This window comes from Podarcis vaucheri, assembly GCF_965113315.1.
Source record: "Podarcis vaucheri genome assembly, chromosome: 16".
Classification (NCBI taxonomy): domain Eukaryota; kingdom Metazoa; phylum Chordata; class Lepidosauria; order Squamata; family Lacertidae; genus Podarcis; species Podarcis vaucheri.
Window position 1 is genome coordinate 841,470 of NC_138754.1, and position 27,984 is coordinate 869,453.

The 27,984-nt window shown below is 53.7% G+C and overlaps 1 protein-coding gene across 2 annotated transcripts; it reads right to left on the reverse strand.

The window, feature by feature from the left end:
- Positions 1 to 1,159: 1,159 nt before the first annotated feature.
- On the reverse strand, positions 1,160 to 27,786 carry DCAF8 (DDB1 and CUL4 associated factor 8). Of its 2 annotated transcripts, XM_082202236.1 has the most exons (14): positions 27,642 to 27,786; positions 22,735 to 22,810; positions 16,444 to 16,514; positions 12,892 to 13,574; positions 11,523 to 11,663; positions 9,952 to 10,046; positions 8,732 to 8,842; positions 7,183 to 7,255; positions 6,130 to 6,187; positions 5,717 to 5,824; positions 4,757 to 4,887; positions 3,751 to 3,870; positions 2,720 to 2,836; positions 1,160 to 2,444 (listed from the first exon to the last, which is right to left on the reverse strand). In XM_082202236.1, exons 3-14 carry the CDS (start codon positions 16,490 to 16,492, stop codon positions 2,325 to 2,327), a joined length of 1,806 nt encoding a protein of 601 aa, XP_082058362.1. In that variant the 5' UTR covers positions 16,493 to 16,514; positions 22,735 to 22,810; positions 27,642 to 27,786; the 3' UTR covers positions 1,160 to 2,324. The 2 variants fall into 2 exon arrangements, with proteins under 2 accessions (XP_082058362.1, XP_082058363.1); XM_082202237.1 differs by lacking the exons at positions 22,735 to 22,810; positions 27,642 to 27,786 and adding an exon at positions 16,919 to 16,984.
- Positions 27,787 to 27,984: the final 198 nt, after the last annotated feature.

The following is a 27,984-nucleotide window of genomic DNA, read 5'->3' on the forward strand; positions in this document are numbered from 1 at the left end:
TTTACTGTTTGGGCATTAATTTGTTTTGAGAACGAAGCTGATCTCTGGACACAGCCAAAGCGTTCAAGGCAACTTGCTCTGACAGAGCGAAGCACTCACTCTTTCACTCCCCAAAAAAGCCGGCCTGAGGCTCTCTTTAGGAATAATAATATAATAATAATTATTTATTTATACCCCGCCCATCTGTCTGGGTTTCCCCAGCCACTCTGGGCGGCTTCCAACACAATATTAAAATACATTTAAAATGAGGGGCTAGTCTGTTTGACCCCCAAAGTGAAGTCACTGGCTCTTATTTGGTAGGGAGGGGGTGGGCACGGCTACTGAGTCCTCCCCCACTATTCAAACTCTGTGCTGCCCCTATGGGATAGGTAAAGGTAAAGGGACTCCTGACCATTAGGTCCAGTCATGGCCAACTCTGGGGTTGCAGCGCTCATCTCGCTTTATTGGCCGAGGGAGCCGGCGTACAGCTTCCGGGTCATGTGGCCAGCAGGACTAAGCCGCTTCTGGAGAACCAGAGCAGCGCATGGAAATGCTGTTGACCTTCCCGCCGGAGCAGTACCTATTTATCTGCTTGCACTTTGAGGTGCTTTTGAACTGCTATGTTTGCAGGAGCAGAGACCGAGCAACGGGAGCTCACACCGTCACGGGATTTGAACCACTGACCTTTTGACTGGCAAGCCCTAGGCTCTGTGGTTTAACCCACACTGCCACCCGTGTCCCTATGGGATGCCACCCCCCCCCCCAAAAGCAAAACCAAACCAGGATTCGAGGCTGAAGAGTTCAGCCCCTGGCTGCCTGACTTTGGAAAGAAGATCTTGATATTGCTGATGCCAAAGATGTCCTTATCACGAAGGTAAGATGCTCCAGCAGTTTGGCTGACTCAAGGAGGTGCACGGGGGACACAGAAGTGCTGTGCACAGCCAGCGAAGCAAAAAGTAAAAAGGTGATTTAGGAAAGACGGGACAAAGGCAAGGAAGGGTCAGGAGGAAGCGGGGGGGGGCGGCTGAAGTGAGAGCCCCCTCCAGGCCTGTGGAGTCTATTAGGCGAACAAGGCCGCAGAAAGGGGGGCCAGAGCCCCACCTCCTGTCCCAGCCCCACGGAGCCAAAGAGGAACCTCTGGCCAGGCTCCCAGCGGACCCATTTCACACACTACCAGGCCTGTCTCTCAATTCTTTTATTGCATTTATATAATATATATATTTAAACTTTTACAATAATTTTAACTTGATAACATCCAAGTTTTAATTTGGTTCTTGTCTTGTTTAATACATATAAAATTAGGCCTCTAAACAGCGATGGGAGGGGGGGGAAGGGCAGTTGTTTTCGAAAACAAATAAGATTATTTTTTAAAGGAAAGGGGAGCGGGGGAAATGAAACACAAAGAACCTTCGGGCAAATGGAGGGGATCCCACGAGAACCCCTCTCCCTCCGCAGGGCAGCAGTGAGCCCCCTCCCCACCGCAAAAGGGGGAGGGGAATCAGCCCCACGTCTCTTCTCTGCATTTAAACCTCTCTTTAAACAAAACAAAAAAAAAAACCTTTACTCTGCGAAAAGGTTGGGCGAAGGGGTGTCCGAGGGGGCCATGGCAAGCTCTAGACTGCAAAAGGGGGTTCTTCATGCCGCTAGAACTCTGCTGAAGGAAGAACACAAAAAAACAGGAGGCGGAGGGAGAAGAATGCCCCCCCTCTAAAAAAAGAAAATGTAATCAGAAATAAAGCAAAGAGTCCAAGTTTGCTCATCCTGGAAGCAGGCAAGCAAGGGCGCTCCTCAAAAACGGGAGTGGGGGCGGGAGAAAAAAGCACAAAACCTCCAAAAAATGCCCCCTTTGGGGCTCACATCAACATCTTAAAGGAAAGGAGGAGGGAGGCAGAACCCGAACTCAGCTCACTCAAAAGGAAGCTTCACAGGGAATGGCGGGGGGGGGGGAGCAACCAAGCCCCTTCCCTCCCACTCCCCCCACCCCATGCCTCTGGGGAAATGAGGGGGTGGAAGGGGGCAGGCCTCCCTCTTCCCCATGCCAAAACCGAGGCAGAGAGAGGAGGGGGAGAGCAGAAGGGAATCCCAGGGCGTCCCATGTGTGTCCCCCCCCCTCATCTGCCCCCCTCAAGCAAAGTCCAAGTGCAATTAATGCCAAACAGGTTGCCCCTGGGGGAGGGCCAGCGACAAGGAGGGCAGGGGGCGGGGTGTGTGTCTTTCCTTAGTGTTTCAGTAAAAAGCAGGGAGGGGGAATAGATGGCAATTCAAAGTGGTGGGCATCTTGCTGCCGATTCAAGTCTGCCCACTCTTTACGCCCCCACCTCTTCCTCATCCTCGGGGGGGGGGTCTCAAGAAGGCATGCACTGCACCCGTTCCGGGCCTTCCTCGTCATCGTCCGACGTGTCAGAGGAGCTGGGGGAGTCGTCCGAGTCGCTGTCCGTCGCCCCTGTGCCTGGATCTCTTCGGCGCTGGGGGAAAAGGAAGAGTAGGGGGCTGTGACCATGTCCCATATTGGGGGGGGGGGAGAGCAGAGGAGGCTCAGCGCACTCAGGATTAGCCCATCGCCAAAACAGGCTCACCCACGGCTGTGCCATTCAGGGAGGGGCTTTAACTCGGTAGCCCCACGCCCGACCGACCGACCGAAACCCCCCATGGGGTGAGCTTCAAGGCCCCCGTTCCCGGTCTTCCAAGACACCACCCTCCCCCCTGCCCCCCCCCGTTCAGCCTGGGCCGTCCGCCCTACCCGGTGGTGCCGCCTCTGTCGGAAGTGGTGCATCAGGAACCAGAGCAGGTGGCTCTCGTACATGTCCGTGTGGTGGAGGCTGTCCTCGTCCCGCTCTCGCTTGTTCTTCTTTATCACCTGAGGAGGAGGAGGAGGAGGAGAGGGTCACCAGGCTGCTCAGGGCCCATTCGGAACCTAAGACTGCTGCACTGCACGGGGTTGGACGAGATGTCCCTGGGTGTCCCTGCCGACTCAGTGGCCCATCTATCTGTCCTGAACCTTCCAATCCTCCGCTTCATTGAATGGCCACTGACTCCAGTACTGATGAGCTCCCCACAAGCGCAGGAAGCCACAGGAAGCCTCCCAGAGAGGCCTGGAAGGACAACCCAAGCCAGCGTCTGTGCTCCTCCGGACATCATCAGCAGCATCATCCTTTATTATTTATACCCCCCCTCCCATCTGGCTAGGTTTCCCAGCCACTCTGGGCGGTTCCCAACAGAGTATTAATAATATTAAGAATATGATAAAACATCAAACATTAAAAGCTTCTCTAAACAGGGCTGCCTTCAGATGTCTTCTAAAAGTCAGATAGTTGTTTATTTCCTTGACATCTGCTGGGAGGGCGTTCCACAGGGCGGGCGCCACCACCGAGAAGGCCCTCTGCCTGGTTCCCTGTAAACTAGCTTCTCGTAGTGAGGGAACCGCCAGAAGGCCCTCAGTGCTGGACCTCAGTGCCCGGGCTGGACGATGGGGGTGGAGACGCTCCTTCAGGTATACTGGACCGAGGCCGTTTAGGGCTTTCAGGGTCAGCACCAACACTTTGAATTGCGCTCAGAAATTGCCAATGTAGGTCTTTCAGGACTGGTGTTATATGGTCTCCTCCGACATCCACAATCACCCTCATCCCTGGCCCCGCTGGGAGTCCAACCAAAACTGGAAGCCCCCACCCCACCCACCATGCTAGCTTCCCCCAGACTGCAGGGCGGAGGAGAGAGGGTCTTGGCCAGCAGGGGTCCCCTGAGTCTCCATGGGGCTGAGAAGACGGCCCTCACCTCCTTCAAGCCGGTGAGCTGGGTGGGCACCTCTGCCGTCGGGGCCCAGACCTTGACGTCGTGATCCAAACCGCTGGTGGCCAAGACTGGCAGGTGAGGGTGGGGCTCCAGGCAGTTGACCTGAAAGAATATCCAAAAACCTTTTTTTTCCTGGAGCGGAGTTGTGGCTCTGGGTCGCCCCAGAAACAGCTGAGAGGGAAAGAAGGTAGCAGAGGAGTCGCTGCTCTGTCCCACGGCCTGCATTCCTGCCCCTCCCAAAGTAGACATGCTGGGGGAGGCAGAAAAGATGGTGTGTTGTGTGTCCCCCCCCCCCCAGGATAAGAAGGGATGGCAGATTTGCTTCAGGAAAGAGGTGGGCTCTGAGGAGATTTCACCCCTCCCATATCCAAGAATCTGCTGATGAGTCTGGTGATTTTCCAGAGAGGAGGGGCGGTGTTCTGCTCTCTACTTATTCTGCTCCAGCCTCACATCAGTCAGTCAGTGTGTTGGAGAGAGAGAGACTGAGTGTTAGAGATCGTGTGTATAGATAAGGTTGCTGCCAAGAGCAGCTGCAGACAGTGCAGTGCAGCATTCGTTTATGCTTAGACCTATTTAGCTCTCTATATAGTTGTGTATTATAGTTGTAGATATTCTACAGAGCTGCTCTCCGAGTCGTTTATGCTCTGCTGTACTCTGCTGTGTGACAACTGTCTTCTTGTGGAAGTGAACGGTGCTCACAACTCTAAGCTGTGAGTCCACAGCACTTTGACCTGTTCCTGTGCAGAAGGTGGTCTCTGGAAGTGCTACCCAGCTCGCCTGGCCCAGTCAGGGCTGAAGTGGACGAGTCCAGTTGGTGGCACTGGCTCAAGGGCGATGCTGACAGGCTCTGCACCCATTTCTTCCAGGAGCCAACAGGACGGGCCTTCTGGTTGCCGCCCCCTGAATTCTACCCACCCCCTTAACCAAGCCTGCCCAGCTGTGCCCCCCTCCCAGTCCAAGCAGCCCTCCGGCCAGCCACGCCCCTCACCACGCCTCCTTGGTCGCCTTCCATGAACTGCACCACCTGGCAGGACGACTTCTCCCACAGGAAGATGTGCCCGCAGTCGCTGCCGCTCACCACAAACTCGCTCTTGGGGCCGTAGAAGTTGACGCCCTTCACTGCAGGCAGAGAAGTGGTCTGGGTGAGTGCCCGGCAAAACCGCTGCCCCTCCTGGCAAGAGAACAGCAGCCCCCCCCCCTCTGCACTAGGGGGGCCAGGAGACCCTGCCTCCCCCTTGCACTTCCCTTCCTTCCCTCCTTTCCCAGAGGAGCAAGTTTCCCTTGCTCAGGGGGCGCGTGGAAGCTGTGACTCTGGGCCCTGCGGCCATCAAGGGGGCCATGTGGGGAGAGAACAGGGGCAGGGGGTGATTGGGGAGTGTGGGGGTGATACTGGGGGGGGGGCGACTTTGGAATCCCTTCCTCACTTGCTTATCTGCTTGGTCTCTGGCAAAATCAATCTCATTTTGGCCAGAGAATGCATTTATAATTACATTTACAGGAACACTACAACTCACATGTGATTTACTTATGAAACTGCAGCTTTGCGTGGGTGGAGGGGAAATAAATGGGGGGGGGCCAGTTGGAAGGGGCCACCTGAGATTTCATGGGAGCCACCCACAGCCTTTCAAAAGCCTCAATCTACCCAGGTAGCGATAGTCACACAGAGATGTGGGGCATTCTGGGTCGCCCCGACTTTGTGCGATTTCCCCTTTGCATGCAGCCCCCCGGAACATAACCCTCATGTCAGTTGTGAGCCTACTGCCTGCCTACATATATATATCTCTAGATCAGACCTGCCCCTTCTTGGAAGATTTCAACATTAGCCAAAGCGCCTGGGGTTTGAGCGAGGCTAGGCCAGGCGCTCTGCCAGCCCCACAGGCCATCAAGGCCAGGGGGCATTTCCCCCTGCCAGGGGTGGCGGGGGGTGGGGGGGAGGCTGCTCCTGCACCTGTGGCGTTGTTCCGATGCCCCTTGTATCTCTTCAGGTACTCGGCTCCGTCGCTGTGGGACGCGTTGAAGAGATAGATGTCCTCGTCGTTGTAGCTGGCCAAGAGCTCTGCAACAAGACACATTGGGGAAAGCTCAGATGCATCTGGGAAATGGCAGGAGGGGGGAGCTTTCTTTGGCCTTGGGGGGGGGGAGGCTGGCCAGCAGATTCTAAGACATCACAACCTCCCAGCCTTCACCAGGGAGGGGGGGCACTGGGACAGGGCAACCCCCTCCCTCCCTCTGTTGCACTTCCTTGTCTGTGACACCCTGGAAGGTGCCTCCCCCAGGCTCTCCTGGTCAAGGGCTGTCCTGGCACCCAACACAACAGAAGAGGACCCCCCCCCCGGAGAGCTCCCCCTATGCCCCACGTACCTGACCCATCGTGGCTGTAGACCAAACAAGTGATATTGGCTTTTGAATCGCTGTTCACCTACAGAGGAATCGGGGAGCGAGGAAAGCTCAGCAGAGCACCTTCCCAAAGACCCTCCAGCCCCAGATAATAATAATAATAATAATGATTATTATTATTATTATTTATTTATACCCCACCCTCCCCAGCCAAGACAGGGCTCAGGGCGGCAAACACCAGGTGTAAAAACAATTGATTAAAATACAACTTAAAAACAGGATTAAAATAAAACATTAAAATGCAGCCTCATTTCAGTAGAAACTCAAATCAAAAACTTTTTGGGGATGAAAACGTCAAATCTTCACCAAGGCCAACTATCTAGACTGGTCCTACATGGACCAGGAAAAAAGGCAGGGAAGTCCCCAAATAGGAGTTCCGTCACAGAAGGAGAAAGGAAAAAGGAAAGAGAGGAAGGAGATCAAGTTGATTCCAAGCCAAAGGCCAGGCGGAACAACTCTGTCTTGCAGGCCCTGCGGAAAGAAATCAGATCCCGCAGGGCCCTGGTCTCATGAGACAGAGTGTTCCACCTCCTTAGGGCCCAGGACCTCTGGAGCGTTGCTATTTATGGCTCTTATGCCCAAGAGCCACGTGGGCTGAGCACAGAGGCAGCTTTTGCACTTGGGGCGGGCAGGCCAAGATTTCAGAGAGAGGCGGCCTCTAACAATCCAGCATCCCACTCGCTCGGGGGGGGGGGTTTCCTTGGGGGCATCTAGCCAGCCCCTGTGACGACACGAGGCTGGACTAGGTGGGCTGGTCAGATTCAGCAGCCAGGCGCTTCTTGCGTTCTTACGGAACCTCCAGCGCCAGGGGCAGTCTGTCCAGATTGCTAAGCTGTCTGGAGCATTTCGGCACTGGGAGGACAGGAGGCTGGACTGGGCAGGTGCCCCTTGGCCTGATCCACAAGCCAGGCTCTTTGAAGACTGTGTTCCTGCTACCAGAACCACCACGGGGCTGGGGGACGAAGGGCAAAGACCCTGGCAGGGAAGAAGGAAGATGGACCCCAGGAAGGCCCTTACCAGGTGGCGAGGGCAGAACTTCTTCAGCACACCATTGTTCTCGTTCTCATTGATCTTCCGCTGGTCATAGACCCTGGGGAAACGCCAGAAGGGAAAAGGGGGTAAGAAGTAACCAAACAATTAAACCCCTGTGTTGCAAACAATTATCAGTGATATCCAAGGCAACATGATGACCAAGTACAACAATGCCAGGTCAATATAAACTCTTTATATAATCTATACAGAACATTAAACAGTATGAAATATATGAAACATGCACTCTCTGCAAAACCAAATAAACAGAAATCTTATAAATCTCCGAAAGTCACAAAATATGCACTCTTGATGGGTTCTCTTGAAAACATAGAACCAAATAAGCATAAGTCTTATAAGTCTCTGAAAGTCTTTGTAGACTATGCAAGTCTCTGAAAGAAGCAATGGGTCAGATTCTTTATTTGGTTTTGCAGAGAGGGCATGTTTCATATATTTCATACTGTTTAATGTTCTGTATAGATTATATAAAGAATTTATATTGACATCGCATTGTTGTATTTAGTCATTGTGTTGCCTTGGATATTACTGCAGTTTTAAGAAGACACTATGCAAAGCAGCAGCCTCGTTTACTTCTACATGCGTCCCCTACTTACGCAGGGGTTATGTTCCATGCCCCCGTGCGCATAACTGAAATCGTGTTGTGTGGGGAGCTACCCACCTAATAGGGAATGCGCCCGGGGAGAGGGGGAGAGAGAGACCCATGGGTGCCGCCGGGGCTGTTGCCTGTAAGTTGCTCAGGGCTGCTGCCCGGCTTCCCTTGCTCAGGCCTGTTACCCCAAGGGCACATCGCAGTGAGCAGGTGGCTGGGAGCAACATCCAGGCGCCCGCCCAGAGCAAGGAAAGGCCTGCCATTTCAATTTCTTTATTTAAAAGCAAACAAGGCCAGGACTGTATCAGGAGGTTTTTAACGACTGATGTTTCATTATGTTTTTTACAGTCATACCTCAGGTTACAGCCGCTTCAGGTTGCGTTTTTTTGGGTTATGCACCCACCAAAAACCCGGAAGTACCGCAACGGATTACTTCCGGGTTTCGGCAGTCGCGCAGGCACAGAAGTGCTAAATCACGCTTTGCACATGTGCAGAAGCACTGAATCGCAACCCGCGCGTGCGCAGACGCGCTGCTGCGGGTTGCAAACGTGCATCCAGCACGGATCCTGCTCGCAACCCGAGCGTCCACTGTATATGCGACGGAAGCCACCCAGAGTGTCTGGGGCAACCCGGTCAGATGAGTGACGTATAAATGATAAAATTACTATCATAAATTATTATCCCTTTGCACACTGGGGAGATGTCCGCAGGGGGCACGGGAGGAGGGAGACGCGGGTGCCCAAGAGGGGGGCACAATGGACCCAACAACCAGCCAATAAGATGCTCCCCTCCCCTCATCCCCACAGGCCCCCAGAACCCCAAAGTGGGTCAATGCCTCCCCTGCCTTCGCTGGAACTGCGGGGTTCTGGGAGACGGGGGGCGGGCTCAGTGGTCCCTGAGATGTGGCCAGGCGGGAGGGGGTCTCACCTGACATACTCGTCTCTGCCCCCGACAGCAAAGTGGTGGGTGTTGGCCGGGTTCACGTAGATGGTGTAGAGGCCAATCTTCTTCTCCTTCTCTTTCGTCACAACCAGCTTCCTGAGGATGCAAACCAGAAGGAGAGGGGAGGGGGCTTGAATTCCCCTCAGTGGAAAGAGTCTCCTCGCCCCCCTCCTCGCCAGGGGCTGGGAGAGACCATGACCGTGGGCCACTCACTGCCTCTCAGCAGAGGCTACCTCACAGGGTCGTTGCGGGGAGAAATAAGCCCTGCCACCTTGAGCTCCTCAGAAGAAAGTGAGATATAGAGATAGAAGGCTAGATACCGTATTTTTCGCTCCATAAGCTGCACTTTCCCCCTCCTAGTAAGTAAGGGGAAATGTGTGTGCGTCTTATGGGGCGAATGCAGGCTGCGCAGCTGTCCCAGAAGCCAGAACAGCAATCCCTCTTGCTGCTTTCACTGCGCAACGATCCCTCTTGCTGTTCTGGCTTCTGGGATTCAGAATATTTTTTTTCTTGTTTTCCTCCTCCAAAAACTAGGTGTCTCATGGTCTGGTGCATCTTATAGAGCGAAAAATACGGTACACACACACACCCCTCCCCCCACCAGCTTATGAGTCCCGATGGAGAAAACCCCCCCGCCCCTTCAGGCTCCAGCATGGAGACCCCAAAGTACCCAGCCGCGTCCTGCTCAAAAGTGGCAAGGAGTTGTTTCTTAGCTCCAGGCGTCAAGGAAGAGAACCAGGGAGGGGGCCCTTCAGTGGAGCCAGGAAGGCAGAGCGGGAGGAAAACAGCTGCCACCCCAAATGCTCGGCAGCCTGGAGGGGGGTGGAATCTGAACCCAAATCCCCCCACCCCAGAGAAGAGCATCCCTAAAGAGACGCAGGATATGGAGGATCTGGCCCCCGTCTCAATGGGAGCAATGAAAGCTGAGACAATTAAAGGGGAAAAAACCACAGGAGAGGGGCGGAGCGGCCGGGGGGGGGGGTGCGCTCCACATCTGGACAACTTATTGAAATGAAACCAGCCCAGCTTTAAGAAAGAGGAGCCCAAACCGTGGCTCAAGAGAGCAGGAAGAGGTTGGGTGGACTGATCTAGAGAGGGAGTGTGTAACAAGGGGGGCTGGGGATAAAGTAGAGAAGGGGGCAGGAGAACTACTGGGGGGGGCAGGCCAAGAGTTAGAGCAACGAGAGGGGGTCCCACACACTTACGAAGCTGGCCGGTCTTGTCTCAGGTCAATGGTGAAGACCACGGCGTCTTCGCCAGCCGAGAGGAAAGTGCAGGGGGAGTCTGGCTCGAGGGCCAACTGAGAGAGAGAGAGAGAGGCGGGCTGTTTTGAGGGGGGGGAACTGCAGCGAGGCCTCCCCCCATCGCCCCTTGTGTGCCCTCGGACAGCACTCCCTTGGGACCCACTGCCGAGCAGCCGATCCCCAAGAAGCTGCCAGGCCAGAGCAACTCAAGGGCCAAAGACTTCCTAGCAAGATGGAAGCAGTGTGGGTGAGGACCTCCCGGGTCTGAGAAATTGGAGCAGCCTTGCACTTTGGGGAGCTTCTGGACCCGGCGCTGTCCCTGGAGAATCAGGGAGCCTCGGTGGCCCGAAGTGCCTTTGACCAACTGCAGCTGGCAGCTACGGCCATTCCTGACCAGGAAAGCCTGGCCACCCCAGTTCACGCACGGTCACTTCCGGACTGCATTACTGCAAGGCACTCTTTGTGGGGCTTCCCTTGCACTTGACCTGGATGCTGCGACACGATTGCTGACAGGGGTGAGGCCTTTCCAGCATGAACCGCCCGTGCTCTGAGATCGCCTAGCAGGTCAAGTTCAAGGTGATACTACCGGTCAATAAAGACAACTTGGGACCAGTTTACCTGCAAGATCACCCCACATGTGCCCACACAAGAGCTTCCATCGACAGAAATGGCACCACTAGGCGTGCCACATAATACCAACACCACGTTTGTAGGAAGTCCATCGTTTAGTGTGGCAGAACCTGCCCTTTGGAACTCCATGCCTATTGATGCCAAGCAAGCACATCCACCACCCTCTTTTCAGGGCCTGCTAAAAGCATTCTGTTCAGACAAGCCCACCAGGTGATTAGAAATTTAACCCTGTTTAAGTATTTCAACTTTTGCAAGTTGCACTGTTGCAATTCTTTTTATTTTATGGTTTCATCTTTTTGCAAACCGCTTTGAGACCTTTTTTTTTACAATCAAGCAGTGTACAAATGTTTATGAAATAAAGAAAAATAAATCCCCCTCCGAGCTATATAAACATCCCTGAAGCCTTTTTGCAAGGCTGGACTGCATCTCTTCCCAGCCCTCAGCGCCGCTGACATCAGGCAGGGCCTGATTATTTGGGGCTCCTGGGCAAAATGGCACCTTCGAGAATTTCCCCTCGCATCAGTGAGGCCCCATAGCACCCCACATCGCTGCTCCCTTGCTCATGAGCCCCGCATCAAACACTGGAGAGAGCTGAAAGAGGAAGATGGAGGGGGGCTGTTCTTTCCCACTTCCTCTTTCGTCTCTAAGGGACTTTTTCCAAGGCTCACAGAATTGGAGAGATGGAAGGAACCCCAACTTCATGCGATGCGGGAAATCCCAACCAAAGCATCCGTGATAGATGGCTTTCAGATCAGTTCTCCTGGGTCAAACCTTCCCCCCCCCCTTAGGAAAGCAAAGTGTGCCGGTGGGCCCCAGCTCTCGCCCTCTCGCCTTCTGTGCCCCCTCCCCCAGGACTAGACGCCCGCTGCCCGGCCTCCCTCCGCCCCAGCCAGCCCACTCACCTTGTGCGACGCCCCCTTGTGCTGGGCCACCCGCTTGGTGGTCTTGCAGCACTGGGTGGCGGAGAGCTCGGCTACGCGGACCTGGCCGTCCCGGGCGCACATGGCGAGGGTGGAGTCCCCGCTGTTGGGGAGGAACTTGGCCTGCCAGGGCAGGAGAGAGAAAGAGGAGGCCCTGAGACTGCAGCTGATGGACAAGGAGACCCTCCCCTCCTCCGCACACAAAATGACCCCAGAGTGACTCCCCCCCCCCTCCAGCCAGCCAGGGGTCCTTCCTGGTCACACGAAGCGCGGCAGAGGAGAGATGCAGAAGGGGGCGGGGAGTTTGGTTTCCCAGGCTTTGAGTGACACCCAGGGAGGAGGAGCTAAAGGCCTGCCCAGGAGCAGCTGCTAGAACAGGGAAGGCCCCTAGCAGGAGTGTGGGCCCACCCCCTCTCCCAAAACCCACCAATCAGCAGCCCAAACGCCTGGAAGTACTGGCTGGCAAAGGAAGGGGCCCCGTGGGCCACAGTCGGATTGAGCCCTGCCCTGCCGAAGAGCACAGGGCTCCGTGAACGTCATGGGAGTTGCATGTGGTGCTGCCTCTGAAGACGGTTTGGAAACTTTAACTGGTGCAGAATTTGGTGGCAGGCTGCTTACAAGGCGGTCTGAGCATGCAACGCCCCTTTGGCCAACTGCAAAGGGTGCCTGGTAAGTTTACGGGCTCAATTCAAAGTGCTGGTTTTTACCTATAAAGCCTTGTGAGACTCAGGACCCCAATACGTCATGGACTGCATCTCCCCAGATCGACATGAGAGGTCCAGAAGGTGGCAACATGAGCACAGGGCCTTTCCTGCAGTGGCTCCAGCACCAGGCGAAAACATTCCTCTTCACCCAGGTCTTGAGCTGCTAATCCATCTATGGCCTTTCAAATTGCCTACTCCCCCTTTCACTATTAGGTAAAGGTAAAGGGACCCCTGACCATTAGGTCCAGTCATGGTCGACTCTGGGGTTGCTCACCTCGCTTTATTGGCCGAGGGAGTCGGCGTACAGCTTCCAGGCCATGTGGCCAGCATGACTAAGCCACTTCTGGCAAACCAGAGCAGAGCACGGAAACGCCGTTTACCTTCCCGCCAGAGCGGTACCTATTTATCTACTTGCACTGGCATGCTTTCGAACTGCTTGGTGGGCAGGAGCAGGGACCGAGCAACGGGAGCTCACCCCGTCGTCGTGGGGATTCGAACCGCCAACCTTCTGATTGGCAAGTCCTAGGCTCTGTGGTTTAACCCACAGCGCCACCCACGTTCCTCCTTTCACTATTACGATACTATGAATTCTTTGCTTTGTGCTGTAACCAACGAACCACAAGGCTGGGCGAAGGAGCCCCCCTCACCTGGAAGACGTTGCTCTTGTGGCCGCTCTCAAACTCCAGCACCGGCTGCCTCCGCACCCAGTCCCAGACCACCACCTTGAGGTCGTCACTCCCGCTGGCCAGCCAGGTGCCGCGCTGGTTAAAGTGCAAGGTGTTGACGCAGCCCGTGTGGCCCTCCAGCCCATACTGGAGCCGGAAGCGCTGCACAAAGACCTGGGCTCCGCAGGCCTCGTGGACGAAGCGGGCGCAGGAGCCCAGAGCCCTCTCCCGCAGCGCCTGCACCGCCCGCCAGCGCGGCTGAGGCAGCCCCGTCGTCTCCGAGGCCACCCAGTCCTCCAGGGCCCGCTCATCGTCCGAGGAGTCCCGGTCCCGGTTGGGACGTTTGCGCTGGGCTCGCTTGCGGGACCGCTGGGCCTCGGCCGCCTCCACCTCTTCTTCCTCTTCTTCCTCTTCTTCCTCCTCCTCCTCCTCCGAGTGGGAGCGGTCGTAGGTGCGGTTCATCTCGTTGATGGAGTAGTGGCCCGTGTCGTCCATGCTGTCCGAGTCCTTCTCCTCCGCCGAGCTCTCCGTGTAGGTGCGGTTGGGCCCCACCTCGTCCCCCGTGAGGCTCAGGCTCAGGTCGGAAGCCTCCACCTCCACCCCCGAGGACGTCTCGTGGCCCTCCGTGGCGCCAGACATCTCCTCCGGGCTGCTGGATAAGCTTCCTGCGCAGGGAAGAGAGGCAGCTGGTGAGGCTCTTCCCCACCCCAGGTTTCCGTTCCCATCGGAGCCCCTGCTAGACTGCTCCAGGCAGCACAAGTCTGGGACCGCCCCCAACACCGCTGAGGTTTATCAAACTACAAGGGGATGGCTCAAGAAGCAGCGATTGTATACCCTTGGAAACACTCCTTCTATCGGGGATGGCCGTCCTCTTCCACCAAGCACACGGCTTCAGGAGGGAGGGAGGGGGTGCCCGCCAGATCAGCCGAATCAACCCTGGCGATCAGTGGGGTGACAGGTGCCCCAGCCACATTGCTCTCGCATCCCCTCAAGATGCACTAACAGTTCTTTTTCTGGCATCCTGCCTAGCCCTCTCTGCCTCAGCCTGGAGAAAACCACACCACGCTCGATATCTGGGGCTACTCACAGAACTGCAGGTCCTGCAGGGACCCCCCATGGTCATCTAGCCCAACCCCGGACAATGGAGGAAAACTCCAAAGGAACTGCACTGGATTACGGCCATGTCTCTAACGTGGGGCTACCCTCAGGGTTGGTCCAGGGGTCACAACTGAAAACCAACGGCCAGCATTTAACACCTGACTTGTGGGATTTGCCCTGGGTGCTGTTCGTCTAATGGGCCAAATTCAAGGTGCCAGTAGTAACGCATGAGGCCTTACACAGCCCAGCACCCGGTCATCTGAGAGACTGCCTGATCCCTTATCCACACAACAAATCAGGGCAGGCTGTGGGTGAGTTTCTCCTGCAAACCCTGAAGATCTCAGAAGCTCCTTCAGCAGCAGCTCAGAAGAGCAGGGCCTCGAGGGTGACTGCCCCCGTTCTGTGGCACAACATCCCTGTCTAGGTGCCCACTTTTTGCCCCAAGAGGCTTTCCTCGCAGGATAAATGGGTCTTTGTCATGACTATCCACTTGCTAGTCTTGTTTTAAACAGCTGAAGCTGTTTTCCGTTACCTTCTGTGTCAATTGAGAGGGCGGTTTAGAAGGCAATCGATAAATCATTGTTTTGTTTGAAAGAGGGAGTCATCTCCACGCCGTCTGGGCTGAGTCAGAGTCCCAGCTCCTCAAAGTCGGTCAGAAGGGGCTGAGCTGCAACCCAGAACTTGCCTAACTCAAAAACCTTCCCCTTTGCTCCGGCTGTGGGGGAAAGCTGCTGAGGGAGGATGGATCCACTCCCTCGCTGCCAGCTGGATCCGCAGAGCTGCCAACACTCTTCCCGCCCACCCGAGACGCGTCATGCCGCTCTGCTTGTTTGGCCTCTGTGCCGCCAGGCTCCATCCGCTCGGCATGAACTCTGCTGGGGCTGACACTCAAGAACAGAGCAAGGCCGCCTTGTGCACCCGGTCGGGTCTGGCCAGCTCAGGACTCTCCGTCCTGACAGGCAGCGATGGCTCGCGAGGAGATCTTTCCCAGCCAAAGAGGACTGAGAGCAAGTGCTTTGCTGTTGAGCTCTGAAGCTTCCCTCAGAAAATAACCATTCCCCTTAAACTGAGTCGGGGTCCCTGGGCTCCACCTAGCTCACTGTTCTCTACACTGGAAGCCAGCAATGGCTCTCTGGGCCTTCAGGCAGGGGGTCTTCCCCAGCGCCAGCAGGACTGAACCCAGGAGCCCTGCAGAGGAGCTATGACAGCCCTTCCCCAAGGCAAGAGGAAGAGCCACATGAAACTCTTGTCATGTTTGCTGGAAGGTGGACAGAGGAGGATGACTGAGGTGATGAAGGCTCTGGCGACAAGGCCTTGGGAGACAGCGTGATGATGAAGCCTCGTGAGGAGCGGCTGAGGGAGTTGGGGATGTTTAGCGTGGAGAAGGGAAGGCGGAGAGTGGCATGGGAGCCATCTACAACTCTCTGGAGGGCTGGCCCATGGAAGACAAGCTCGTTTTCTGCTGCTCCAGGGGAGGAAACCAGAAAGGAGATTCCAACTCAACGCTAGGAAGAACTTTCTGCTTGATAGTGGAAAGGACTCCCTCGGAAGGTGGCAGAGTCTCCTTCGTTGGGGGTTTTGAAGCAGAGGCTGGGGAGGGGGCACCTGCCAGGGATTCTCCAGCATTGCAGGGGGGTTGGACTGGATGACCTCCAGGGGTCCCTTCCACCTCTAAAATTCTATGATTTGTGGACGGGATGGCAACAAATGGAGCTCTAGAGACAGAGGGTTGCTGCATGACACAATTCCAGGGAAGAGGCCAGACTGTGCCCCAGGTCAGCTGGAGGGGCAGATAATGCGACAGAGCTGCTTTGGGGTGGGTTTAGAAACGGGGAGTATGAGCAACGGGACCCACGGGTTCGGTGAAGGGGGCACACGCACCCCTGGGGGGGGCACCTATTGCATTCACCACCTCCACTGTGGAGCCAGATTCAGCAGCTCTCCAAGGACTCAGCTCAGGAGTTGCTGCCGCCGCCACGCAACTTGGGTTTCAAAACCCAGAGCCAAAGAGATCCTGTTGCACTGCCCAGGCCTGGACACTGCACTCAGGAGTGGGCATGTGCCAAACCAAAAGGGAGGGCTTTTCTTCTTCCACCCCAGCCTTTGCGGCTCTGACGTCTCCTGGCGACTCTGCATCCACAACGGCCTGAAACACGAGCTCAGAACCTCTCTCTGGTAAAGCTGCAAGGAATCCTGAGCTCACTGGACAAGGCGGGCGAGAGGCCTCCCCTCCTGTGTCAGAGACACACATGCAGGAGGAACTCCAGGCCTGTGTCAGGAAGGCTTGTGGGAATCTAGCCCACGTGCAAGTTGCGGGTCTTGCAATTCAGGGACCCGCAGGTCCAAAGAGACGTGGCTGGAAGCCACTGGAAAAAAGCACACCAAGAACTCAGGCCAATATAAGTTTCTGTAGTCCCTCCACCCTGCTCCTCTTACCGTTGGGTAAATCTGTTTTCCCATCCGTGCTACTTCCTGCGTCTGACATTGCGCTTTCTCGTGAATTCGCCCTGAGAGGTTCAGTAAAGAGAGAAAAGGAGGAGGCTGTAAACATCGGAGCCAACAAAGGGGACCCAACTGTGTGGAAGAAGCTGCTCTGCATGGGGTCCAGCCTCTGCTGGGAGGAGAGAGGGGCACAGCCTGCTGAAACTGCCCCCCAGGCAAGGCTAAGGGGTGCTGGCCCCCAATGGAGCAGAGCAGGACCCCAGAGGCAGGCTGATCCGTGGCCCCAAGGAGGATATGAAGCCTCTCCCCCCTCCAGTTGGGGACCATGATCTGTGCAAGGCTCCCTGGCCAAAATGAGGGCCCCAGCTCCCCATTCATTCCCAGGCCCCGATCCGAAGGCCCAAGGGTGGTCTCGAAAGTGCTTGGGCGTTGTTTGGGGCCAGGGCATCCCCTAAATCAAGAACTTCAACTCGGGCCTTCCTAAAGCACCCTCAGGAGTACGCCTACTTGGCGGGGAAGGACTGACTAGCTGAAAATCTGGAGCAACGGTTGCGAACGTGAGGAAGCCAGCAGGAGCCGTGACATTGCAGCCATTCCTCCTGAAGCCCCCCCCCCCGAGACCCTGGGCCCAACTGCCCTTCCCCAACGGTCACTCTGTCTGGCACGGAATGCAAAGAACCAAGGGGGCCTCCAAGCCTCTTAGAGCGAGACGCTCCCTCGGCACACACAAAAACTCTCCCGTTATTTCTCTGATGAGCTCGTTTCCTCCTACGTGGTGGGGCAGCCAACCGCCCCCCTCCAGCGCCCCTGGGGTGCCACCCCAAGCTCCCTGGCTGGGTCAGCAAAGCTTCTCCCTCCCAGAAGCCTTCTCACACCCCGGTTCTCTCAGCAAGAGAAACATGGAAGCTGCAAGCCAGAAGTTCCCAAAGTGGGAGAGGGTGGCTCCTCCCTCGGGGGGGCAGTGGGATTGCCTGGGGGCACGAAGAGGTGCTAGAGGGGCAAATGACTTTTGGACTTTGAAAAGCTGAAATTACTGGATGAAGTCCATACGTTTTTGGGAATCAATTACGTCAGTTTCAACTAGATTTTCAACAGATTGTGACTGTTTATATTGTGCCGTTACCTTCCTTAACAGGTGATGCAAACCAATACTCTGAATAATACTTTTCTGTAGGGCAGGGGGTATCCTGGGGGTGAGTTTATGGGCCAAGGAGGTCTCGGCCTCAAAACATTTTGGGTCCACTGACTGCTCTGAAGCTTCCTTCCTCATTCAAGACTTTGAATACCTAAGATGTGTGTTTGGAAAACATTGGAAATGGAGTCAGGCCCTTGACCCGCCTTGCTCAGGACTTCCTGTGCTGACCCACAAGGACTGCCCTGGGTCTCCCCTGGTGCCACCTGGAGGTGCCAGTGGCGGCTGACTCTGGGACCTTCTTCCGGCAAAGCAAATCTGCTCTGAGCTCATGCGCCTCCCCTGAAAGTGCCTCTTCGCACCCCGTCAGCTGTCACTTTGGCATTAGCACAGAGATGACAGAGCCTGGGAGGCAGCAAGGCAGAGGGCAGGCCCGGTGCCCCCTCCTCCTCCTGCACCCCCCACCCCACCCCCCGCAGCCGTTTCCCACAGAGCAGGGGGTCAGGTGAGTCATCACAGCCGCCCACCTCATCTTCCTTCAACAGAGGCTCTGGTGATGCAGACCAAGTGCCAGGCATGGCCATCTGCAAGGGGAGGCACACAGAGTGGAAGGCACTGGCCTGGCACTGTTCCTCACGCTCCCCAAAAGGAGCACAGGCCCCAGTTCCTTATCTGGGGGGGGGGGTCTGCAGGGAAGGTGTGGGGGGGGATACCTCTCCTGGAATGCCCCACAAACAGCAACACTCTAGAGGTCCCGGGCCCTAAGAAAGTCAGATTAGCCTCAACCAGAGCCAGGGCCTTTTCAACACTGGCCCCATTCTGGTGGAACGCTCTGCCTCATGAGGCCAGGGCCCTGCGGGATCTGATTTCTTTCTGTAGGGCCTGCAAGACAGTTGTTCCGCCTGGCCTTTGCCTTGGAATCAACTTGATCCCCTTTACTTCTTTCCTTTTTTCCTTTCTCCTTCTGTGACGGAACTCCTATTTGGGGACTTCCCTGGCTTTTTTTCTGGCCCACGTAGGACCAGTCTGGATAGTTAGCCTTGGTGAAGACTTGATGTTTTCATCCCCCAAAAAACGTTTCTGATTTGAGTTTCCATTGAAATGAGGCTGCATTTTAATGTTTTAATGCTGCATTTTAATCTTGTTTTTAAGTTGTATTTCAATCAATTTGTTTTATATCGGTTGTTAGCCGCCCTGAGCCCAGTCTTGGCTGGGGAGGGCAGGGTATAAATAAAATTTATTATTATTATTATTATTACCTGTGGCCAACTCCACAACTTGCAGGAAGTGCCTGAGAAGAGGGTGAAGGCAAGAACTCCTCCCCGCCCCCCGGCACATGACAACACAAGAATGTAAGACGGGCCTGTTCTCTCAGTGGGCAAATACCCCATGGAATCCAGATAGACTACCCCTGGACCTGGAGGTTCCATATGAATATCAGAAGAGCCTGGCTGCTGGATCAGGCGGGGGGCGACGACACCTAGCCCAGTGTGTAATCAGATGCCTCACAAAAGCAGGACCCGGGAACAAGAGCACCTTCCCTTCCTGCAGCGTCCAAGCGGTGGTTCAAGCAAGCAGCTCCTCCTCAAGGCCAGGCGCTCTGAACTCCAAGGCACAACTAGAAGTGCCGGTTGTTACCTGGAGAGCCCTAAGCGGCTATGAGCCTGGCTACCTGGGACCTCTGCATGAGCCAACCCAAGTGTTACATTCTGCCTCCGATGCCCCCTCTCCCACCAACATCTGAATGACCAGAGGGTAGCAGCTTGCCATGCACCGTACGGAAAATAAAACCCCAAAGCAACTGCACTCTCCTATATCTTGCTGGCCCCCGACACAGATGTCCTTCGCCCGAGACTTCAAGCATGCATCCGAAAACAGCCAGCTTTCATTCTTTCATTGCCAACCTGGTTTATGAAGAGGCAACACTGCTGGTGCTGTGTTTATTATACACAGTAGTACCTCCGCTTACGTAACCCTCTGGGATACATAAGTGGCAAACCCAGAAGTATTTTACTGGGTTTTGCCATGCACGCATGCACAGAAGCGGTCCTCTGGTTGCGAAAACCTCACGATCTGGCTGGACCTCCAGAACGGATCCCATCCGCAACCGGAGAAACCACTGTATTGGATTTCATCCCGCTCATGTACAAAGAACGCTCCTGCATTTGCCAGCTAAGTAAATCCATAGGTGGCAGGAGAAGCGCCAAGTTAAGCTAGGAGGCATGGGGGACTTCTTGCTTGTTTTCTGAAATAAGAGGCCCACCAGCGATCGAGAGCAGACCTAGGGAGCAGCCCACCTCTTTGGTGCCTGGCCATAAACTCTGGAGACCCAGTGGTGGTTAGCCTTCCGCCGTTTCTTTAACACTGCGGGGAAGGAAGTTCAGAGTGAGGTCTAAGGGAAGCCACTTGGGCTCAAGAAGACGACAAAGGGCAGGAGGCATCGCCTGGCTCTGAAGAGGCTCCTGCTGGCCTAATTGCTAGAGAAAGTAGCTCTTATCTGGCTGATTCACCCTCTTCTACAGGCCTGGCTGTCACATGGAAATGAAAGTAAGACAGGCATCAGAGTTGCTGGCTGGAGGGCAGTGACAAAGAGGCAGCGCAGAGGAAGGCCAAGCAAGCATAGAGTTGAGCATAGAGTTTAGGCCACCCTCTGCCATGCAGGAACCCCAGCTTCCACCTTCCCTAGTGAAGAGCCCTGTGGAGCAACATACACTTGGGGGGGGGGATTAATGTCACCGACAAGAGGAACTGGCCCTTGGTTTCAACTGAAACTAATCCAAAGTCCCAGCATCCGAAGACCCGGGACCCTTTTGAGCTGACCTGCAGCTCCTCCTCCTTTGCCCCTCCCTCTGTTTGCCTGGGAGGGGGCGGGATCAGTGGAGCCAGTCGGCCAATCCCCACCGAGACTGGGGAAGCTGGGACCCTGGACAGCGTCACTCTGAAGAAGTGCCAAGGGAAAGCCCCGAGGAAAGCGGGGGGGGGGGGGGAAGGGGAGCTATGGCTTGCGCAGGGAGCGATTAGAGGAGGTGGAGGCAGCCCGGCGGAGGCCGTGAGACATCCTGGCTGAGCCCCAGAACTGCTCATAAGCAGATAAGGGAGGGAAGGGGCAGGAGGAGGGCGGCCACTCAAGGTCACCAGCCGCTCCGAGGGCTTTTGGCTGCTGGAAGAATTAAAAAGGCCCAGGCAGGAGCCCTGGCCTGAGCTGAAGGGAACAGGGGAGGAGGGAAGCATCACACAAGGCAGCCGAGGCCAAAGCCACGCTCCCCTCCAGGGGTAATTCCCCAGGTGGAGTCAGGGCCGTCCCCTGTGCCCAACCCCAGAATCAAGGGCAGGTGGGATTCAAAGCCCCCTCTCTCCCGAAGGATCCCCTACTAGGGGACGTAGCAGCCTGAAATTCACCTCCACCAGGCAGCAGGAGAGGGAAAGAGAGGCAGCGATGGGAGGCCGCAGCTGGTCATCGCAGGGATGGGGAACATTCTCAGCCCAGGGGCCGCATTCCCTTCTTGGGAACCTTCTGGGGGCCAGAAGTGGGCAGGGTCAGAAGCAAAAGTGGGCGGAGCAACAAACGCAAATTGACCTTTAGCAAACCCTCACCGTGATCAACTCCCGCCCAGAAACCTATGCCCCCACTGTGGAAGGATGTCTGGATCCAGAATTGGCCTCCACTGTCACGTACGGATTCACCGTTAAGACCATTTTCATGGAAGATCATCTTACTCGGCTACGAGCAATCGTCAAAAGACTTTCTACACACACACACCCGACTCGACCCTCCATGCAGGCAAATGAGAGGCATTACCAGAGGCCCAGGGCATATTTCAGCAAGGCAAAGACCCTCAAGGAGGGTGCAAAGCACAGGTCAGTGAGGGCAGAGTCCCAGGGGCTAGACAGAGAGGTCTGGGGGGTCCCTGAGCCTGAGGTTCCCTATCCATGCTCTAAATAATAGTACCGGAGTTTGCTCCCCCCCCTTCGCTTCAATTCCCTTTTCCTTTTGTGAATTTTAGACCACAAGCCCAAGGACAGGGACCATCTTATCACCAGTATTTGTAATTCACTCTGAGAACCCCTTTTGCTGAAGACTGGGATACAAATCCCTTGGATCAAATCTACGCTTCCGGGTGCCATAAGAAAGCGGCAGAGATCGCACAGGATAGTGCTCACCCCGGAAATAATCTCTTTCAGCTTCTGCCTTCTGGAAGAAGGTCCAGGGTTATAAAGACCAGGACCAGCCGCCTGAGAAACAGTTTCTATCCAAATGCGATTTTGGTTTTAAATGCAGTGTAAGGAGTCTCTATGGAAGTATATTGTATTTTAAAAATGGGGTATCAGAGTTTTTAGGGGGCTAACTAGGCTGGGATAGCTGGGATAGCAGGCTTGTGGGTTTTAGAATGTCTGATGTAGATTTTTTCAATTTTGTTGTTCTGTATGGGATAATGACAATAAAGATTACCATTTAAAAAAATCATGCAAAATAGGGAGGAACCCTAGCAAAACATCACAGAATTCAACATCCACAGAATTAGCAGCTTACAGAAACCATGCACCATGCAACCTGGACGGCTTTTAAAAAGGGCAGGACAAATTTACAGAGGAGGAGGAGGATGAGGAGGAGAGGGCTATCAATGGCTGCTAGCCACAACGGCTGCATCCAGCCTCCACAGTCGGAGGCAGGAGTCCTTCTGAATACCAACTGAGAATGCTCTCGTGCTCCAGTCCTGCCTCTGGGTTTCCCACTGAGGCATCTGATTGGCTGCTGTGATTACAAGATGCTGGACTAGACGGGTCATTGGCCTGAACCCGCAGGCTCTCCTTACGTGCATACAACTCTCCTGACGCAGGATCTGGGAAGAGCAGCATCACCAATGAAAGACTGAACAACAACGCACACCCGCCATTCGGTGGTAGTCACTGGACGAAGGTCTCCCCATCGATTAAGGCTGTATTTCCATTCCAACACAAGATGAACGCTCCCAATTTTCTAAGCGTTTAACTTGAAGTAAGTTGGACTGATCAGCAATGGGGCTTCTCCTGAAGGACACACTTATCCGGGAGGGATGCCAGGCCACCCCCCAGCAGCACTGGACACCCAAAGGTTCTGCTCACTGCTCTGTCCTCTTGGGCAGGGACTAATGAACCTCAAGGCAGAAACTTACCTTTCCCCGACTCCCTTTTTGAGCAGAGTAGATCCAGGAGCTCTCTGGGAACTGGCGCTGTAGAACTGACGTCAGACTGGGGGAGAAAGCAGAAGATGGGATTTGAAGTGGGGTGGTTTCAATCCTGCTTTTCCTGAAAGGTCTCCACATTAGTGCAAAGGATCTTTTTAGTATCAGGGTAAAGGGTGGCTGGTGGAGAAACAGGCAAACAGTCACACATTTATTTGTGTGGCGTTGCCTCTCTCCGCTGGAAGACTCCTCCTGTACTGCAGGAGGTTGGACTAAATGGCTCTTTGGGCTCCTTCAAAAACTACAATTCTTTGATTCTAGGACTTTCAAGGCTCAGGCAGTTGATGGGCCACCACCTTAGCACCCCTGTTGCTACAGGGATCAAAAGCGGCTGTGGGAGCTCTTTTTGCAAATAAAGACATGAGGAGAAAGTTACAGGGAGTGAAATTCATACATATGGTTAGAACGAGTCTTGTGGCACATTAAGGATCAACAAATTTACAGCCACACCTAATTTATCTCAGTTTTATTTTGCCCGTGCACTAATAAGTTTGGGGTAGCAGATAACGGATTCTCTTGCTCCCTCTTCCCTCACTTTCTTGAGACTTGGTTTCACCGTTGCATCGCTTTGAACTTTTCCCTTTCTAAAAAGCAACAGACGCAAACACACAGTTTTTATATACAAGCATGTGCAAGCAAAAACATGAATGTTTAAGTATCAACGCTCACTTATGTAAGAGTGGCTGGAGTAACCCAATCAGATGGGCAGGTTATAAATAATAAAAATATATTATCAATACTCTGGTTTCTCTTCAGATCATATAAATCGTTTGCCTTGTTAATACTATTTATCTGCACGAAACGGTTCTGTTCCAATGAACTAAAGGCCCCACTGAAAAGACTGGAAATTTACTGCCTTCCAAATCATTTGAGATGCACATTTGTTTATTTTAAAAATAAATGGTATTTCAGAAATATTAATAGTCTGCTTGGCATCCCAAAAAAATTTTGAAGCAGCATGCGAAAGGCAAAAAAGAGGCATGCAAGTCCCAGAAACCAAAGGAAATCAGCATGAAAATACATTCTGGGCTTCACAGGGGAACGCTGGACTGGCCCTCCAGTGGAAGGAGCCAGAGAACTCCTAACAGATGGCACCATTTGGTGCCACATAACTTATTTAGATATATAATCGCTTTATCTATATTATAGTGTGTATGTGTGTATGCTTTTTATTATATCCATAATTGAACTTTACAAAGAAGTGCAGTCAGAGAAAGACAAGACGTGATTATACAGTTCATACAGTGTCCAACTGGCTGGCCTTGGGGCCAGACTCTGCCTTTCAGCCTGACCCACCTCACAGGGTTGTTGTGAGGATAAAATGGGGAGGAGAGCCCTTGAGCTCCTTGGAGGGAAGAAGGCGGGATAGAAACGTAATAAATAAACAATGTCACTAACATTTCATCCGGACCCAAAACTTTCTTGCCACTTCATTTGACTGGCATCATGGTAAGGATTATACTATACCTCTCATACCAGAAAAACGTCTTTGTAACTCAAAACATAGTATGAAAAAGGGGTTTGAAGATTCCTCTGGCAGCAATAAGACATAAGTTACTTTTATACACACCAATGGGCAGCTCTCTCAATTTTACGTTTGTGTGTATACACACACACACAATCTATCTATCTATAATACTGATAGAGACAGATCTGGATAAATGTTGGGGCTTTGTTATAAACAGGGGGATCCAGCCACGGTTTCTCCATCCCCAATGAGACTTGGGGGCAGCCTGACGCCTGCAAAGAAGAACCATGGGCCTCATTCAGTCTGCAATCACCACCCGGAGGGTGAATCTCGAGTGCAGACCTCAAGATCCTGACTAATTCCATTTGATTTTTCCTTCCCCTCCCACCCACCTTCAGCTCCTCCGTTTCATTTAACAGTCAGTCTCCATTCTGGTTAACTCAAACACTCGTCTGCTTTTTGTGACATTTTGGTTTGGTCCTGATCAAGAACCTGCCCAGGTGTGGACATTCTTCTTATGGACCAACAACTATTGCCTTCGGACTTTGTACACTGCTGCTTCAAACTCTTGTTTAATAAGTCATCGCATAAGAAAGTTTTCTCAACCTTAAAAGTGGGATATAAATCTGTTTATGTGTGCAGATCTCAGTGTGTGCATTCTCTCTCTCTCTCTCTCTCTCTCTCTCCACTCACACATATACAGATATACACACAGAAGCAGAAAAGATGGCAAATCGCAAACAAATGTGCTCCTAATTATTTCATATCCATGTACACATCACTAAATATATTCAATCCTAAATTATGCATTTTCATAACTTCCATGAAGTTGAGAACCATATTGTGGATTTCACTGGAGTCCAAGATTTGAAGGAATCTCTCTCACAGCTGGTCACCCACCTCACCAGGTTGTTGTGAGGGAAGGAAAAATAGGGAGAACCACATTTTCTACTTTGGACTTCTTGGAAGAAAACTGAGGTGCTGATGTATTAATAAAAAAACAGCACTGGGCTGAGAAAGCTCTGAGTTGTATTTAACGAGAACAGTGGTTCCCAATTGGTGGTCTGCAGGCCCCGGGGTGGGGGTCCACGTAGCCCACCCGAGGAATCCATGGCGCCATTCACATAACAAAAACTACCTAGAGATATCAAGAATTTCAGAAGTAGGGGGATTCACGGATTGGCTTTTGAAAAACAAGGGGTCCTCAGTACTGAGCTAACTGGGAACCCCTGAACTAATGGATCTCAGTTAGCCGTGCCCATTCATCTGCTTCAAATCCCTGTTCAGCTAGAACTCTCACCCATGAACTTTGGACTAGTCTCCCCTCTCTAGGCCTAACCTAACTCACAGGGTTGTTGTCAAAATAAAAGAGGGAGCTCCCGAGCTCCCTGGAGGACAAAAGTGTAATGAACGAATAAAAAAGATAAGATAGGAAAAAATAATGTAAACAGACTTAAGCTAAAGATAAATACAATTAAATATGAATAGCTAAAAAAGGTAAATATAAACATATGAGAAATATAGAGAAATGATATAGCTAGCAGAAAGATAAAATATAAATGGACAGCTTTAGCTAAAATGATAGAGATTACATATAGGAAGATAAGTACAGATAAAGACGACAGATGAATAGATAAACAGAAACTAGTTACAGGTAAAAAATATTCCTTCCAATAGCACCTTAGAGACCAACTAAGTTTGTTATTGGTATGAGCTTTCATGTGCAGGCACACTTCTTCAGAAACACACGTGCACGCAAACGAAAGCTCATACCAAGAACAAACTTAGTTGGTCTCTAAGGTACCACTGGAAGGATTTCTTTTTATTTTGTTTCGACTACGGCAGACCAACATGGCTACAAAAGAATTTCAGAAATAGACTGGAAAGAGAAGTTGCTGAATTGCAACTTATTACCAAACTTAAAACCATGGAGAGACCTGATTTGAATAGAGACATTGGATTCTTATCTCATTATACACGATAAAGCTATTTTTGGCCACTTAACAGTCGTCAACAGGTTTACCACACCTATCAGCCAATCCCCCATCTCCCACCCCCCTTCTGAGTAACACCCCTCCCCACCCTCCCACTACATATAAGGGTCTGGTGACTTCTGTTTCAGTGTATCTGAAGAAGTGCGCATGCACACAAAAGCTCACACCAAGAACAAACTTAGCTGGTCTTTAAGGTGCTACTGTAAGGAATTTTTAAAACAGAAACTAACAGAGATAAACAGAGGGAGGTGACATAGATAAACATAGATATCAGTGAATAAATATGGATATAAATACACAACAGAGACTGAACATAAACTGAGATAAAGTTACGAGGGCGGATGAAGAGAGAGATTGGCCCTGCTTAGAAAAAGAAATGTGTATTTTTAGGCTCCGCCTCATTTTGGCGACTGGAAGCGGCTGCAACCTGTTCTGAATATTATTGTGTTTTAATTGTTGTGACCTTAAGGGCAAGTGAGTAATAGCAGCGACCACGGAGAGACTGGGCCAATGCCAGAAATAAGCGCAAGCCAGGGATGAGGAGGCGAAGCAGAAAGGGGGGGCAAAGGGGGGAGAGGCCAGAAGAAGCAGGGAAGGGAGGCAAGAGAAGGCAAGGCGCCCCAGGGCCACGCGGGGGGGGGATCTAGAGAGGGGGGAGCCCCTTTTCGACCCCCCTCCTCTTGGGGGGAGGGGCTCTTCCTGAAAAACGCCTCCTCCCCTCCCCCACCCGCTTCTTCCTTCCCCCGGGAGGGGCGCTTTCTCAACCCACTTTTGGGGGGGGCGACACCATAACAAACAAACAAACCCCCTCCTCCTTTCTGCAGGGCATCTTCTATGGCGAAGGAGGGGGGAGGGGACGGGCCCCCCATTTTCTGCCCTTCCTTCCCTTCCCGCTTCAGGGGAGGCCCTGGTCCTTCTGGGGGGGTGAAAGGAGGCGGGGGGGCAACACCATAAACAAACAAACAAACAGCCCTCCTCCTTTTTGCAGGGTATTTTCTATGGGGGGGGAGGGGAGGGGAGGGGAGCAGGACCCCCCCCCCCGTTTTCTGCCCTTCCTTCCCTTTCCCCTCCTGGGCCTTCTCGGGGGGGGGGGGAGTGTCCTTCTTCCTTCCCCCAGGAGTGGCGTTTTCTCAACCCAGTTGGGGGGGTGTAAAAGGATGCGGGGGGGGGGAAACACCATGAATAAACAAACAAACAACCCTCCTCCTCCTTTTGCAGAAAACGGGGGGAGGCCCCCCCGTTTTCTGCCCTTCCTTCCCTTCCCCCTCCGGGTGTCCCGGTCGCCTCAGCCGCCCTCCCGCGGGGGGGACGGGACGGAGGAGGGGCGGGGGGGGAAGCAAGCGCCCGACCCCCTCCCCCTCCCCCTCCCCCCTCACCTCTGGAGGCCGCTCCGCCTCCCCCTCCGCCGCCTCCAGGCCGGGGGGCCGCCACCACCTCCGCCGCCGCCGCCATGGGGCCGCCCAGCCCCCGATGCTCCCCGGACGCCGCCGCCGCCGCCGCCGAGCAGCGCTCTGTGTTTTTTTTTCCTTTCTGCGCTTTACGGCCCCCGACCACGACACCTTGCGACACTTCCCGGGCAACCGACCCCGAAGGAGGGAGGGGAGGGGAACGCGCACGCGCGAGGGAAGTGCTTCCGGGTTGGGAGGGGAGAGGCGCCGAGAGGAGCGCGCAGAAGGGCTCTAGGGGGAGGGAAGGAAGGAGGGCCATAGAGAGGCGCGC

Excerpts from the sequence above, each read along its gene's own strand:
- DCAF8 (XM_082202236.1), bottom strand. The coding sequence starts at position 16,492 with ATGTCAGACGCAGGAAGTAGCACGGATGGGAAAACAGATTTACCCAAC. Across the intron at positions 10,047-11,522 it reads ACAAGGGGGCGTCGCACAAG|TTGGCCCTCGAGCCAGACTC; the intron begins GTGAGTGGGCTG and ends TCTCTCTCTCAG. Across the intron at positions 5,825-6,129 it reads CTACAGCCACGATGGGTCAG|AGCTCTTGGCCAGCTACAAC; the intron begins GTACGTGGGGCA and ends GTCTTGTTGCAG.